Source organism: Saccopteryx leptura, chromosome 5, assembly GCF_036850995.1.
Source record: "Saccopteryx leptura isolate mSacLep1 chromosome 5, mSacLep1_pri_phased_curated, whole genome shotgun sequence".
In the NCBI taxonomy this organism is placed as follows: Eukaryota; Metazoa; Chordata; class Mammalia; order Chiroptera; family Emballonuridae; genus Saccopteryx; species Saccopteryx leptura.
The window spans coordinates 103,018,652-103,035,837 of record NC_089507.1 but is presented as its reverse complement, the minus strand read 5'-3'; the positions used below and the strand labels follow the sequence as shown (position 1 = coordinate 103,035,837).

At 46.6% G+C, this 17,186-nt stretch overlaps 1 protein-coding gene across 7 annotated transcripts in view; it reads left to right on the top strand.

Moving 5' to 3' along the window:
- Window positions 1-17,186, top strand: part of FRMD4A (FERM domain containing 4A) — a 673,627-nt gene that overhangs the window by 566,613 nt on the left and 89,828 nt on the right. For all 7 annotated transcript variants that reach the window (XM_066384150.1, XM_066384151.1, XM_066384153.1 and 4 more), the window contains one exon: window positions 3,271-3,357. In XM_066384150.1, the coding sequence (XP_066240247.1) occupies window positions 3,271-3,357 (87 nt within the window). The remainder of the gene's footprint in view (window positions 1-3,270; window positions 3,358-17,186) is intronic.

The window sequence follows — 17,186 nt, the reverse complement described above, 5'->3', positions numbered from 1 at the left end:
CACCTAGTAGATGCTTAGGAAATATTTACTGAGTGTTTTTGACAACTTAATTGAGTTGTTGGATGTGTGCATTTTCATCATGGGAACAAATGTTGGAACACTGTTTGTGGAGCCTGGTTCTGAAGCATATGCGGGGACTCCAGTCCTACCCAGCAGCTCAGCTCAGGATCTTTTAAAGCCTGCCATGGTTATATTCTTTCTGATGTCCTACCAAATCTCTTCCCACCAATGGAAGCTCTTAATCCCTCTTCATCATTATTCACAGAACTCATAGAACCATCACAACCATCCCTGTCCTTCTCAAGCCTAAACTGGAGTTTGTCAGGAGGAGTGTGACCTCACTTTTTGAGCTGTCTACTTTTCCATATAAGAAAGATGAATTCTCTAAGGAGATTGCCCATGTGAGTCTGTGACCATTGAAGTTAGTGGGTAGTCACTTGGATTTTTCATTAAAAGAGGTTCTGAATGCACTGTGCTGGCTGCCAGTGTTGGACGTTTTGCTAGTGAGAGCGGTGGAGCCCGTTTTCACTCTGCCATCTTGTTACCATACAGGAAACAAGGATCCAACAGTACTTCCTGACATTATCATAAGAGGCATTTCCTAGAAATCACACCGTGAGCCTTTCTCTGTTGTGGAATCAGTCGTAGGTGATGCACAGAAAGACAGTCTGCTTTCAAGAATGGGAACCAGGAACTCAGGGCTTCCTGGACCACATTCTCTGTTTGTTCTTAGTTTGACCTCATCTTCATTGCGTATAGTTAAAATAGAGATTAAGAAATTTGCTTTCTCCTGGTCAGTTAGCTTAGTTGGTTAAGAGTGTCGTCCCAAAGTGACAAGATAACCTGGACTTGTTATCTTTGAATATATGTATCCTGATTTATTGATGTCGCCCCATTAAAAATAAAATTATTTAAAAAATTAAAAAAAAAAAAGAGTGTTGTCCCAAAACAACAATGTTTTGGGTTCAATCCCCAGTCAGGGCATATATGGAAAGCAACTAAAAAATATACGACTGAGTGAAACAACAAATGCTTCCTTTCCCTCTACCCTTTCTCTCCCTTCCTCTCTCTGTCTTTCTAAAAATCAATAAAAATTAAGCCCTGACTGGACAGCTTGTTTGGTTGGAGCATCATCCCAGAGCACAGAGGATGCCAGTTCCATTTCTGTCAGGGCACATACAGGAGCAGTTTGATGTTCCTGTCTCTCTCTCCCTTCCTCTCTCAAAAAAAGAAAAGAAATTTGTTTCTCCAACTACCCCCACAAAAGTCTCCTAGATATTGAAAGTCTGTAGAGGTGTATTGTTAGCCATTTACTATGGATTCAGATAGATTGTAAGTCTTTGAGATAAGTTCACCTAGTTTTTTACCTGCTTACAGCCATGTTCCATTTCTTCATCCACCCTGGAGCTTGACATATATGCTTTCTGCCTTCCAGTAGAACTGTAGAAACATGCTTGCTCCTTTGCAGCACGTTAGAGGCCAGAAGCAGATTTTGTAACTTTCAGAGTGCCAAATGTGTGCATGTGTTTGGTTTTTGGAATCTCCAAGCTTAAGCAAATGCTCTTCTGCTACTTGGAGAAAGAAAACATGAATCCAGCAAACCTAAACCAAATGTATCAAGGCTCCTTGTTGGGTGAAACCATGATTTCACAGATGCTGTATTTTATGGAGTAATGACAACCCTCACCTAGTCCATCTAAGGTTGCAGCAGCCTTGGGTCTGCTCTTGTTCTCTTCTCTGAAACCATTGCAGTCAGTGCATAGAGGTACTTTCCAGAGACTGGGGTTTTATGGCTTTAAAATAAATGTTTTTTTATCATATACCTGAAACTTTCCTAAAAAGTCAGAATGTATTTCTTTTGCCCTTTATCTCTGTGCCTACCTTGAAATAACTCGTGCCTCACAAGTATTTGAAAACTTTGAAGCCAATTTTGCATTTTCAAGACGCCTTGAAATGCATGTATTAGGTTGTACTAGGTGATTCATAGACCTGGTAATTAGAACAACTCTAGGGGAAGGCTGCCTGATATACCCACTGTCATCTCCTAGCATTTGGGAGCTTTAATTAATAGTTCAGTCATCCTACTTAGATGTAGAATTACAACATCTACATCCTACAGTCTGGTGCCAGGAGGTCTCTGTTAAAGGAATAAACAGAGGAAATTGATGTCCCTAATTCAATCCCCAGAACGTCCAGGCTTCAGTTCTGCTACTTTGTCCCACAGCGTGAGCCACACAACCCTGCCTGGCGCCCTGCTGTCCTCCCACAGTGAGGTGACCTGCCCACCCCCACTGCCCCTCCGGCATTGCCCTGCTGCGGGAGGGAAGGCTCCTTAGCAGATAGAGCAGAACTGACCCTTCCTCTGATTTATTTGTCTTTAAAATTAGAGGAGTCTTAAGTCCAAGTTGCTAAGTGAAGAAGCTAATCTCAAAAGCTACTGTAGGACACCAACTGTAAGACATTCTGGAAGAGGCAAAACCAGCGGCCAGGAGCTGGGAGGCGGTGGGGGAGGGGTGACTAGTGAAGCACAGAGGGTTTCAGGGCAGTGAAAGTGTCCTACATGATACTATGATGATGGGGACGTGTCAGTGTACATTCATCCAAACCCATGGAACGGAGCCTGATGTAAACTGTGGACTTCAGTCAGTGTGACAAATGCCCCACCCTGGTGAGGGATGTTGATAATGGGAGAGGCTGTGCATGTTGGCGGGGGGGGGGGGGGGGGGGGGGGGGGGGGGGGAGGGTGGAGGTATGTTGGAAATCTCTGTATCTTTCTTTCAGTTTTACCGTGAACCTAGAACTGCTCTAAAAAAGTAAAACCTTTTTCAAAAAAAGGTCCACAGTCTCCATGGTCCCTTCTAGCTCTCAGATGATGACAGCTTCTGTGCTCAGTTTGTTTTATTAAAGTGTTCAGCATCTCTCAGATTTTCCCTTGTGGTGATTGGGGGGCCCAGCACTGAACACCTACCATCTTAGAAGGAGAACAAAGAATAAGGTGTCTGCTGCTTCCTCAGAAAGGGGGAGAGGGCCATGGCTGTGCCGCTGGATAGGAACACAGCTGGGTCCCCAGCCCAGGGCACTTTGCAGGTCACCTTGTTCCTATAACTGCTGAGCAGCATTTGATGATGGGGCACATCTGTTAAGGTAAGAAGTGGAGAGAGATGGGCACCATTCTCAAGGAATTTGCATTTTCCCTTGTCCCGGAGAGCTCTTGGTCTGTGTTTATCTTCGCTGGCCCTGTGTTTACCCAGGCTCCTTTTGACGTCCTAGGACAAGCAGGGGATACCATGGTGGCTGGGACTGAGCTACAAAGGAATCTTCCAGTATGACTACCACGATAAAGTGAAGCCCAGGAAGGTAAGTGTGCTCTCCTTTGTGAGACAGAGAGGAGCGGGCAGAGAGGTGTGTGAGAACACCATGCCGTGCAGCCCAGGGCCTCTGGGCTCAGCAAGCCCTTGCCCCTTTCAGTGTACACAGATTACTGTGCAGAATCCAATCTGAGCTCCCTGGGTAAATGGTTTTTATCCCCCTGTCACTAAGGAAATTTAAGCAGTTATAATTATTTAAAGTGAGGAGACTGGCTTAGCTCTCCCAAAGGAAATGGGCAAAAAGACTTTGAGGGATTGTCCTGTTCCTTAATTTCCAGGAGTGCTGTACCCTTGGGAAAGTAGGGGAATGTCACTCTTGAATCCTGCAGCTCATCTGAGTTTTCCTAAAGGGGTGTGTCTGTGTGTGCACGCGCGTGTGTGCATGTGTGTGTGTGTGTGGGTGTGGGTGTGCACGCGCGCGTGCATGCATATGTGTATATGCAAATCCAGTCACTATTTTATGGCATATTAGAAGTGATCAGAAATCTGGAAAAAGTAAGATCATTTGCCCAAAAGAAAGGACGCAGAGGGATATGCGAAGGCATTGTCAACACAAGACAGAATGTTTGAAGAGGGTGCAGTACAGTGCTTGAGTGTTCTCGGTTTTCATTGACACACATTTTTCAGACCAGAACAAATTGAAAAATTATAATGGAAAAACTATCTCTGAGGCAAGAGCTGTCATTCAGATCCTCTGGCAGAAGATCATGGAGAAAAGACAGTATGCAGTGCAGACCCTGAGATGCATATTAAAAGTCTATCAAAACCACACTTGCTTTAGGCGAGAGAAAGCAATATTGATCTGTTATGTCATCCAGATTGCTCTCCAAGCTTCTTTATCCATGAACGGAATTGAAATCCACATATTTCGGGAAATTATCATTGTCTATCCTGTTAACATCCACCCTGAGCCAGCTTTTTATTAAACTGATGGGGGAATGGCCCTGTGTTAGGGTGGGTTTTCACTTGATTCATTGGTAAGTCAGTTAAGTTCTAAGAAAAGATCCTGAGCAGATGATGTGAAGGAATTCTTCTGTGGGAACAGTTCAGTAGGAACCTGGCTGTTCAGAGCATATGATTCAGTGGCTATCTCCAAAAGCTCTCCAGTTTCCATCAATATCCTGTAAGACAGGAGTGGGACGCTGTTCTTATTTCCCTCTTTGTTTTCCTTGGGCCCACTGTCTCTCTCTTCCTGTTCCCCTCTGCCTCTTTCCCATGTGGCTTTTGTAAGTGCCTGTGCTTTTTCTTCTCACATTTTCCCTTCGCTCCCTCCTTCTCTTTATGCTGACCGCCCCTCTCTTTTCAACCTGCCTGATGGTGTTGTCTGCTGACAAGAGCCAAGAATAAATACTCCCAGATCCTTTAACAGAAGCCTGGTTCCACTATCTTCAGCTTTTCATCACCCACACTGGTGGGAGGCCACGGCCAGTGTGGACACGCGATCTGCAGCCAAGTTCATTGAGATCTAGTGGCTGGATTCTCCTCTCAGAGGGTTTTGAGTGACATGTTAACAAGTAAAGTACTCAGACTTGTTCAGTTTAATTTATTAATATGTTTAAGCTTGCTTTATTTCTCTAATTGAGGTACTAGTGAAGATCCAAGACATAATAACACTTGATGTATGTAAAAAGCAGGGTATAACACATTCCAAGGGCTTATTAAATTGTAAATAAGTTGTAACTCAATAAATTTTATTTCTTAAGACTCTAAAACAGGTTTAAAGATAAGCAGTAGGAAACCAAAGGTGTGAATGATAAACCATTAAATAAAAGAATTTACTCTCATTTATGGAATTTATCCAGGTCATTTAAAACCGTTGAAAGGTTAACATAATATATTTAGGGTATTGGCTCTACTTACACTGAGTTTTTCCTTAATAACGTATGCTTCTGTGGCCTCTGAGGAAGTAGTTGGGATTCTCATGTCTACTGCCAGTTGAGGAACAACTAAGCCATCAGATTTCATGTTGATTGATTGATTCACTCATTCATAATTCATTAATTTTCAAAATGTTTATTGAGTACCTGGTATGTGCCAAGTAGACAGCAGGGTGCTGAGAGAAATAAGAAACGTGTCCTATCCTCAGGCTTGCCCAAGCTGTCAGGGAGAGAGGTGTGTGACAATTATATCACTGGTCCCCCCAGGCTATAACAGGTCAGTGGTGAGTTAGAGGACAGAGTCACCAATTGGGCTGAAGGAAGAGAGACAGGTTTTCACAGGCAGCAAAGTGGGCTGGGTCCTAAGGGTGGACAGAAGTTTTGCAGATGGATGGATTGGGTGGGGAACGTGCAGCCTGAGAGGCTGAGCTCGTAAAGCATATGAGGGAAAGCCGCATGGCCTGATGGGAAGCAGGTGGTGCCACTGGGGCGGGAACCTGGGGCAAGAGCCCGGCGGCCAGCTCCCAGGGCCCTGAAAGCTCTGCTAAGAGGGTTTCACCTTTGAAGCAGTGGAGCCATCAGGCATTTGAGGCAGGGGAGTGGCCATACGATATTTTCATTGTCCTAAGCATCATATGGCAGCTGTGTGGAGGTGGTCAGAAGGATGCTGGGCAGAACTTGCAAACCAGGGCCATGTTACAGTGGTATAGCCAGAGCTGGCGGGGTTTGGGGTTGGCTCTCAGCAGTAGGGATGGATAAGGGGAAATGGAAGTGAGATGTTAAGGAAGTAGATATGACTGACCAACTGTATGGTGAGAGAGGATGGCTTTCAGAGCCGAAGGGGCATCTAGAATGATGCCAGGCTTCTTACTTAACCAAAACCTGGGATAGAGGAGAAGGAGCAGTAAGTTCAATTTGGACATGCAGGGTTTGAGGCGAGATCAGACATCTGGGTAGTTGTGACAAGTAAGCAGTGGGGTAGTCAGCATTGCTCAAGAGTGTCAAGAACTTCCCATCCATAACTGAGCCAGAGACAGAACAGAGAGAGAGGGAGAGGCACCTGGCACACTGGAAAAATCAGTAGCAGTGAGTAGGTTTCAGGTCCCTTTTATGACATTTCTGTGAGACACAGAGGCAGGTCCAAGTTGCATGGGCCCTGAACCTTATGTAATTTGGAAAGCCTTCTTTAAGAAATGCAGGTGACATCTGAGTATGAAATTAATAACAGGCCTTCGAAAGGCCCATAAGGGGAAGAGAAGCCCAAGTTTCATTAGCCTGAGTGATACCTGCTTCTGCTAAGACCTGAGATGAGACTTAAAGGCAAAACTAGAGATTAAACCAGAGCTACAGTTAAGAAGTCACAACAGCATGAAGAACTAGGCAGGGTACCTGTTCCTTCTCACATCCAGCATCATCACCATCATTAAAAGGCCATCTTTGGTACATGCAAAGCACCTGTGAGTCTCTGAAGGCAAAGAGTGCACTCCCTGGGTCCAGACCTGTAATTATACAGCATTGTGTGGACTTATAATGACGACCGATGTAGATTCATGTGTAAAGTGCCAAAGTCTACCTTCAGTGCTCTAAGCCAGTGATGCTTCACCTCAGCTGAAAATCAGAAATCACATGAAACCATTTGACTGTATAGATGCCACCGTCTCGCCCAGTCCCACTCACCCCATCTCTGACCCAACCACTGAATGTTTAGAAAGCCTCCCGGTTGATTCTGACGTGTTGCTGGAGTTGAGGACCACCACCCAGCCATCTGTGCTTCCTTTCCAAGCTCAGACTTCGGGAGGGTCAGCCAGGCTTCACAGGCGTGGCTGGTCGTGCCTCTGCACACGGAGCTGGGGTGTTCCGAGGCACGGACTTAAGACTGGGCCAGCCCCTTTGAGGGACAGCCCTCCAGGCGGTACCACTCCCTCTAGCTCGGGCTAGGCAGAGCTCCTTGTCTTGAGCCCCCAGCAGTGCTCCAGGAACCGGGAGTGGCACCTCGTTCTGTGTACCTGGAGGCCCGTCTGCAGCAACAGCTGTACCTCCAGCCAAGGCAGCGGTCCTTCTGTACACTTTGACCCAGTTACTACGGCTATGTCACATGGCGCCATAATACTGAGAGGCGACATATAAGTAGAGGCAGTGGCAGGGGTGGGCCTGCTCCCTTTCCCCTGGAGGGTGTTGAGGCACCTCTGATACCCACGGTATGCACGGTTCTAACAGAGTCAGCAAGCCATGAGCATGCCAGGTGGCTCAGCAGCCTCCTGTGACAGTCCACTCCAGTGTTTCCATATGGCCTGTGAAAAAATAAGCAAAAAAAGCGGATGACTGATTATCGTTCAGATGAGCAGGACAGTAGCTTTTTCCAGGTTCTCTGGTTGAGGTGCAGATTGCCATTCTGGTCACAGAGTCTGTCCTAAATTGCTTATCCTCTCATTTTGAAGCCATAGTGCCTATGGGGGAGATGGAATCATACACAAGGTACTTCACAGGTGGAATAAAGAGATCATTTTAGTCCCCTCCCAATCACACACCCCTGTCTGCTAACCTAGACCTTCTAAACAAATGGGTGCCTAGCCCAACATGCAAACACTGTCCTTGGTCAGAATAAAAGCAGCCTCTCTGCCCTTGGGGCACCTGTCAGGAACAGCCAGACGTGGCAACACCCAGAGACAGTGTTTTGGCTTTTGTGAACATTTGGATGCTCAAGGTCAACTTCAGAAGTTTTAGAAGTTCACCTGACCAGTAGTAATGCAATGAATCTAGTGTTGACTTGAGACACTGAAGACCCAGGTTCAAAACCCTGAGGTCACTGGCTTGAGTGTGGAGTCACTCGCTTGAGTGTGGGATCATAGACATGACCACCCCATGGTCTCTGGATTGACCCTCAAGGTTCCTGGCTTGAGCAAGGGGTCAATGGATTGGCTGGAGCCTTCCGGTCAAGGCACATATGAGAAACAGTCAATGAACAGCTAAAAACTGACACAACTACAAGTTGATGCTTTTCATCTCTCTCCCTTCCTATCTGTCTCTGTCGTGTTAAAAAAAAAAAAAAAAAAAAAGCCTGACCAGGCAGTGGCACAGTGGATAGAGCGTCGAACTGGGATGCTGAGACCCCTAGGTCGCCAGCTTGAGCGTGGGTTCATCTGGTTTGAGCAAAAGCTCACCAGCTTGGACCCAAGGTCACTGGCTCGAGCAAGGGGTTACTCGGTCTACTGAAGGCCCACGGTCAAGGCACATATGAGAAAGAAATCAATGAACAACTAAGATGTTGCAACGAAAAACTAATGATTGATGCTTCTCATCTCTCTCCGTTTCTGTCTTCTGTCCCTGTCTATCCCTCTCTCTGACTCTCTCTCTGTCTCTGTAAAAAAAAAAGAATTTAGAACTACATATGCAGAAGAGTAACCCTGCAAAAGCTGTAAAAAATTAGTAAATAGGATTTAAAGAAATCTACAACATATTTATATGCTTCAAAATATTGGCCCTTGCTTACACATAAGAGTTCTTGTAAAAAAAAAAAAAAAGATGAGGCAGAACCCCAAACAGTATCTTAGGACAGGTTGCAGAAATTTCTTTTAAGCCGTTAAACATCAGCCCATGCACTGTCATTAAATCCTTCTATTCCTTCGTCCCCCAGGCGTGTGCCCCCTCTAGGATGGGCCTGCCTCCCCACTGCTGTGCTCTTGTACTTACTAAAATGCTGCCTGGCTTCAGAACACCCCTCTGCTTACCTCAGCTCGCCTCTCTCCTTTCCCCCGGCGGTTTGGTGGTTTTATGCACACTTGTGAGAGTGGAATCAGAGGACGGGATGGCAGTATCTGCATGTCTAACTGCCTTCTGTAGCCATGGTGAGGGAGGTGGAAGGAGGCTCACAGTGCTCAAACAAAAATCTTGCAGCTACATAGGTAATTTTACCCTATTTTCTCCTAGCTGCAAAATCCCATTTTAGCATATGTATGCATATAGAATTGGAGTGCTATGTAAGGAACATGCCCTTATTTCACAAGTTACAGTCCTGTTGGCCTCAGGGAATGATGAAACATTGTCAGGTTGGCATCTGGGTCCTTGAGGTAAATCTTGGGCTTCATCTTAGTTTGCATTATAGTCAAGCAAAGAGACCCAAGCCAGAAAAAAAGGAAGGAAGAAGGGAGGGAGGGAGGAAAGAAGGAAGAAGAAAAGAAAGCAAAGGAAAGAAAAAAGAAAATAGGAAAAAGTAAAATGCTGGCCACCCACAGTGAGCACAGCGTCCCATGGCTACCCCATCACTTTCAGGCGGTGGTGCTGGCACAAGCGGGACCTTTTCTTTTTCTTCCTGAGAACATTTGGATGAAAATTTAGTGATCTATATTGAAGAGGCATTGTTTAATTCTTGCACAACCGGGTTGCATGGGGCAGAGATAAGTAAGGCTGTACAGAATGTCACACGGGCTCCCTCCTTTAGGGGCGGACTTGCATTCCTCAGGTCGGAGCCGGAGAAAGTTTGAAAGCTCAGATCTGGGGACAGTCTGCCCCTTCTTTGCAGTGCCAGGACTGAAGGCATTGGGAGGTCGGCCTCTCCCACTCTAAAGACTCAGCTTCCCGTCAGGAATTCAGTTCCAAGCTGAATTGCCTTCTGTTGCATCCTTGTCGTTGGCATTCTTCAAACAGACCAGCCATCTAATCACAAGAAGCCAATATGAATTGCAACAGAGGTGATTTTTGAACCAAGAGAGTTAGAATAAAGGCTCCTGCCTGCTGCATCTGAGGCTATGAACATTAAAGAACAAATAGTGTGAAACATGTGACTCCAAAAAAATCTCCTGAGAAGGAATATTCAATATCTGCAAATCGTTGTTGATGGCTGCAGCCCACTTACAAGCCCATACTTAATGGGCTCTCTCGGCTGGGAGAGAGGCTATGCTAGTCCTTGTTACATATTCAGCAGACGGCATTTACTTATTTATTTGCCATCCAATTAGGGTGCTTTCGTGTACACTTAGATGCACAGTTAGGAGCACTGTGGGGTCCCCTCCGAGACGGTAAGAGAAGGAAGGAGATTGAATGGTCAGCACCCGCCCCGCCGGCCTATCCCCAAGCAGCCAGTGTGGCTTGCTTCTGGTTCCTAACTATTTCAGAAGCAGGGGTATTAGCTCAGGGAATTGATGCATTACTGTCACCCCCTGGATTAGTAAAGATTTTTGAACTGTCTGAGCTGATGAGACAGGAAGAAGAAGTAATATTTACAGGAAATATTCCATTAACGGTGAACTGCCTCCCAGTGGAGTTCGCCTGCTAAATTATTCAGCGTGCTAAGCACTCCATTAAGCACGCTGCTGACTTCGTTTTCTGCTTCTGTTTTGGATGCACTTGGCTTATTTGGGGGTTGCTGGGTTCTCTACCTTGGTTGGCCCTGGGCGGGGGCGCTTCTCCTCCCATTATCTGTGTTCCCCGTGGAAAGCATACCCTATTCACCCCAGAGAGGGAAAATTCCACTTGATACCTCTAGCATTTTTAGAATTTTGCAGCCTTGGCTCTTTCACAGGGTTTGATCAAAGGGCCTCCTCCGGTTGCCCCTTATCAGTCCTTCAGATCTCATTCTTCTGAGAGACCTGGAGGAGTTCAATGCTTGTGGGTGACAGGCCTTGGCCATGGGTCACCAGGGAGGGCCCTCCTCACAGCAAAGAGCAGGCCTGTCAGGGGAATAATGGGGTGAGCGTGGGGAGCACAGAGAGTCTGCCATCTAAAAGAACTCTCCAAGAAAGGAACAAAGCAATTGTATGCCAAGACTATTGGCCTGCCCTTCCCAAAGCAGCAATACTACGTGTGGCTGAATTCTCTCTCTGAACTAGGAATTTCAGTCTCTCCTCCCATTCAGGAATTGCAGTCACCTGAAAGCTCTGAGCTGGAGCTTTAGAACTTCATCAGAGGGTGTTGAATATGAAACCCTCTCCAATAAAATGGTCCCATATGAGAATTGCCAGGTGCCTGTGGTATGCCAGGTCCTGCTCCAGTCCCTGCGGATGTAACAGTGAACAAGAGACAGGTCCCTGCACTCCCAGAGCTTACAGTCCGGTGGGGAAGACAGTTAAATACCATTAAGGAAACCTTTAATGTACAGTTTTAGAGTGCTGAGTTGTACTAAGACAACAAATGAGAGTGAGGAAGAGTGGGAGGGGGAGGGGGGGTCCAGAGGGCCTCTCCCAGAGGGGATTTTCAGTAGTTCTGAGACTGTAGCACATGGGCTCCCTGGGAAGCAGTCTGAGGTGGGTTTGCATGCAGGAAGCACATTGGAAAGTGCTCTAGAATCGCCAATGGGGAAAGGGAAGGATGGCGGAAAAGACGGAGAGAGAAGCGGAAGTGTAATGAAGACTTAGCTGAAGCTTTGAATTTGGAACGACTCTCAGAGGCTTTGTCATGAGACTGGGGATAGAGCCTTAGCCTTAGCCTTAGCATCAAGCAGTCATTAAATGCAGGTGACCCTAAAGGAAGAGATTGTGAGCGGGCTAGGTGGTGGTTCCTTGGGAGAGACTAAATCCTTCAGTCCTGAGTAGAGAAGCAGGTCAGTGCAGCACAGAGGTTTTTACAGCAGTGGTTCTCAAAGTGTGTCCCCTGGACCAGCAGTGTCTGCTTCACCTGGAAACATGTCAGAATTAAAAACCTAGTCCCCACCCAAGACTCACAGACTCAGAGACTAGAGAGTCTGTGTTTTCACAAGCCCTCAGGGTGATCCGGATACAGGCTATAAAGTGTGAGGAACCACTACTCCTGGGCAGGTAACAAGGAACTTTCTATGTGATTTTAGTCTGTGCTAGAATCAAATCCTTTGCTAGAGCAGTTACACCTTCAGAAATAAAAAATGTTGTGTAAGCAAGTGGCCTCCATATCAAAGTAAACTTCAGAGTCTCAACCAAAGAGTAATTTTTATGCTATTACACTCACTTCTAGTATATTCAAAAAGTTGCAGTAAACAACTTATTTAACCTCTCTCGTGCCTCTCTTTTTATGTCTGTGAAATGGAGACTCAGAGGCGTGTGTCTAATTGTCTTCTGTCTTGAGTATGTTTACTTCTCAAAGAGTTTCCTGTTGCTCCACATTGAAGTGCTGTTGCCCTTGCCATAGCAAATATGTTACAGTCTTTTACAGAACGTGAGAGGTGCGGCCGCCACAAGGAGCAGGCAACATCTTGTTGTGAGAGGATTGATTTTCTTCTTGATCATTGGATCTGGGAACTGAGGCTCCCTCCGTTCCCCCAGGTCCCTGTGGAGGCAGTTTCAGAGCCTGGTGCTGAGTAAACTCCCAAGGATGCCAACTTGCATTCTTGTTGTACTTGTGTTGAAGTTGTCCCTACAGTGCCCATGCTGGGGGTCATAGTGTCACTTTGAAGGTCATGCTATGAGCAGGAAATAAAAACATTGCCCATCCAGGTGGATATCCCTTAGAAAGCAGCAATAATGTGAAAGTAATTTCTCTGTAGAGCATGGGAGGAGAGAGATGTAGTTAGACCTTTAAGAGGGGGCAGGTCCACATCTCTCCCGGGGTGACATGCGTGGAGTACCTCTTGGATTATCACTGTGCTCTGAAGGTCCCACCCACCTGGTTCCTGAGGCACTGTTTACGCGGTTTGGGCATAATTCTATGGGTGCTGTGTTACTGCCCCACCTCAGGCACCCTATTAATTGTAGTGGCAAGAAAGCTCAGTCCTAGCTCCACTTCTGCAAGACAAGCCACTTTCCTGGGCCTCAGTTTCTTAGTCAATAAGGTGGTTGATAGCGATGATCGAGAATCTCCTGAGGCTTAGTGAAGAATCTTAAAACTAGAAACAGCCTGACCTGTGGTGGCGCAGTGGATAAAGCGTCAACCTGGAAATGCTGAGGTCGCCGGTTCAAAACCCTGGGCTTGTCTGGTCAAGGCACATATAGGAGTTGATGCTTCCTGCTCCTCCCTCCCCCTTCTCTCTCTCTCTCTCTCTCTCTCTCTCTCTCTCTCTCTCACTCTCTCCTCTCTAAAAATTAATAAAAGTAAAAAAAAAAAAACGTTTTAAAAAACAAACTAGAAACAAGTCAGAGGAGTACAGCAAGGGGCAAATTCATCATACAGACAAGAGGGCGAATGAATAAAGGAATAATAACATCAGCTGTTCCCAGAAGAAGCATTAGAGAGAGAAAATGTTCATTTTCCAGTAGGTCTTTCTACGTTCTTCAGTTTAGCGAAAGCCTGAGCTAGATCCAATTAGATGACCAGAACTCATTTTTCTCCCTTCCCCAGACTGACACATCTGTCCCTTTTGTGGGGTGTGGGGTCTTCCAGGGCTCATCCATTTCACACAGCAGTGCCTGGTCTCAGACTTGTCCTCCCTACATGAGCAGCCACCTGTGACAGGGCTAACAAGGCCATATAAACAGCCATGCTGACTGTGATGACTGTCAGGGTCAAACACAACATTTGATATTTATAACATGCAAATAAACACCCAGCCAGATGAGCCAGAAGCACCCCTGAGGCTGACTGGCTTCCAAAGCACTGGCAGAGCAGATTCCCACCACTCTGAGAGCCCCACTGACATTGGATATAATTTGAAGAAGGAAATCAAAACCAAACAGTATTGTTGGATCCCAGACCTCTGCAGAAGAGCATCCAGTAGCCCTACCGACTCCAAAAAGAACTATGAACCTAGTAACATATGAACAGAGTTGGTTTTTCTGGTTTATAAGCCAAAGACTTTGCTAGTCTGAGAAGAACACTGACCACCTGGGATTCAAACCGCAAAATGCTTTGATCTCACACTGTCCCTTTAAATGTGTTCTTCCCTAGGTAAAAATGCAGTCAGGCCCGTGACTTTTCAGACCACTCCCAGGTAATTTCAGTCACACAGTCCCTTTAAGTAGCAAAATAAATGTTAATAAGAAATTAGAGCCTGACCAGGTCGTGGCGCAGTGGATAGAGCGTCGGACTGGGATGCAGAGGACCCAGGTTTGAAACCCCGAGGTCACCAGCTTGAGCACGGGCTCATCTGGTTTGAGCAAAAGCTCACCAGCTTGGACCCAAGGTCACTAGCTTGAGCTAGGGGCCACTCAGTCTGCTGTAGCCCCCCTGGTCAAGGCACAAATGAGAAAGCAGTCAATGAACAGCTAAGGAGATGCAATGAAGAATTGATGCTTCTTACCTCTCTCCCTTCCTGCCTGTCTGTTCCTATCTATTCCTCTCTCTGTATCGCTCTCTCTGTTACACATACACAATAAGAAAGAAAGGAAGGAAGGAAGGAAGGAAGGGAGGGAGGGAGGGAGGGAGGGAGGGAGGGAAGGAGGGAAGGAGGGAAGGAGGGAAGGAGGGAAGGAAGGAAGGAAGGAAGGAAGGAAGGAAGGAGGGAGGGAGGGAGGGAGGGAGGGAAGGAGGGAAGGAAGGAAGGAAGGAAGGAAGGAAGGAAGGAAGGAAGGAAGGAAGAAGGAAAAAAGAGAAAGAAAGAAACTAGAGCACCCAGTCCTTTTAAAGACCCAAATCTCCAGGCTTGACCTCTCCGAGTGAGGCTCCTTCAAGCCATCTGACACCAGGTGGGTTAGATTCCTTAAGCAGGAGACAGGGAGCCATCTTAGATATCCCTTAACTTTAAAAGCACCTGTCAAGTTCTCCAGGTGATCCTGATTTACTGTCTTACTAGGTTAGCAGAAGGCATTCATCTCCCTCTGGGTAGGGATAGCTCACAGCTCATCCTTCCCTCTAAAACCTCCCCTCGGTTTCTGTCTTCCTAAATGTTTTACACTCCAGTTGAGGGCAAAGGGTCTTAGAGTCATCTAAACCATAAGGCTTAAAATTTTTTAAAAAAATTTAATTGTGATAAAATATACATAACAAAATTTACCATCAAAACTATTTTTTAAGTGTCCAGTTTACTATCACTTACATCGTTGTGCAAACAATCTCCAGAACTTTTCATCTTATAAAATTTAAATTATATCCCACTAAACAACTTGTTTCCTCCTCCCCAGGCCCTGGCAGCCACCATTCTGCTCTGTCTCTATGGGTTTGACTACTCTAGGAACTCACATACATGGCACTAAAGAGTATTTGTCCTTTTGTAGCCACAGGGTGTTAGTAGCCGAACTAGAATACTTTTGAGAGTGAGCAAGGGCACTGATTAATAATTACACCACCTCAGACCAGCGCTCTCACAGGCCAGCCAAGGCCCTCAGTGGCCTTCAGACCAGCATTGTGATCTGCCTAGTTAGCTATTGGCTTTTTTCTTTTCCCTCCCCCACTGGATGGTCTGCTCACTGTTAACGTTAAGGAGATTTTTTTTATGTTAAAATCTCAGCTGGGACTTCCTTTTCATATCCTGTGGCTCGGGTTTTGCAATGGTGTCTTCACCCACAGACAGCGTAATTTGTGACAAAGCTGGGCTGAGCCAACAACTGGGGAGACCTCAGCGAGCCCTCCATCCAATCACCCCATTCTTTCCAGCATCGCCAGCAGGTGTTTGTGGTGCTACGTGGGGTTTTGCAAGCCTCCTTGCCAGTCTTTATAGTCATTCCGAAAGGGCACATTGGTGTCAAATGTGGCCCATGGGCTCCCCAACCCCAGCCCTGGAGCGGACTTAGCCTCCTTGTGATGGGTGTCCTGTTCCAGCCTGTTAGGAGGGCACAGAGCCAGAGGGGTCTGTATGCCATTCCCTCCAGGCCTCACATTTGACTGGAAACAAAGACCCCCCCCTGCCTGCAGTGAGCACAAGGAGGCACAGCTGAGTGAATTTCCTCTGCACGTGCGTGCGCACACCTGTGTGTCTTTAAATACATCACTGAGTGGATGCTTGTAGCTGTGGGGTTTGAAAGCCATACAGAATGGGTCAGGGGCCAGATTTCTTGCTAGCTGAGTCTATGAAAGACTGTAGGGTCACAGAGGCAGAGAGGACACTCCCCCGAGACAACATCATCCCTCAGCCATGATGTCTCGGAGCTGTCAGGCTGGGGGAGAGCAGCTGTCATCTGCAGAGACCACCAGAGATTTGAGAGGAGGGCCTGATAGGAGACCTGTCAGACAAGTTGGGAGGTGCGTTTGTAGGGAAGTCTTCTTATGAATAAGGGGCATCACTGGGGTTCTGGGAGTTTTTGTCCTGGTCTGCTGGCTCCTTATAATTTATTTTACTGAGTTTTAACTGAAGAACATCTTATGACTCATGAATAATGCAGACTAGGACTTACCCGTCCAAACAGGGGAAAGGCCACAAGGAAGCTCCAGGTCACTTTATGCGTCTCCCCAAGCCCTAAGTACCCACAAACCCACGTTTTGTCTTTCTGGTCTTGGCTATTCCAGACATTTCATATAAAAAACCGTATAACCTGTGGCCTTATGTATCTGGCTTATTTCACTTAGAAGAATTGTTCAAGGTTTTTCTACATGTCATAACATGAATCAGAATGGCTTCCTTTTATATGGCTGCATAATATTCCTGCCATTTACTTCAGCATTTTCCACATTAACAGCCACACACGGTGCCTTGGGCCTTGGCACTGGCTACACCGCCTCACACAGCTGCGTGGCTTTGTCCCCCCGTTTCCTTCTGATACTGACTCAGCTGTCACTTCAGTGCAGCCTTCCCCAAACACCTTAACACCGACAACCCCCTCTTGTCCTCCTTTATGGTTGTCCGTGGAACCTTTTTTTTTCTTTTTTGAGGGGAGGGGAGGGGAGATAGTAAGACTCCCACATGTGCCCTGACCAGGATCTTACCCGGCAACTCCTGTCTGGGGCCGATGCTTGAATCAACTGAGGTATCCTCAGCACCTGAGGCTGATGCGCTCAGACCAGCTGAGCTATTCACAGTGCCTGGAGCCAAGGCTCAAACCAATCGAGCCACTGGCTGCAGAGGAGAAGAGGGAGAGAAAGGAGAACTGTAGAGGAATGGGAAGAGAAGCAGATGGATGCTTTTCTTGTGTGCCTTGACCAGGAATTGAACTCAGGATGTCCATATGCT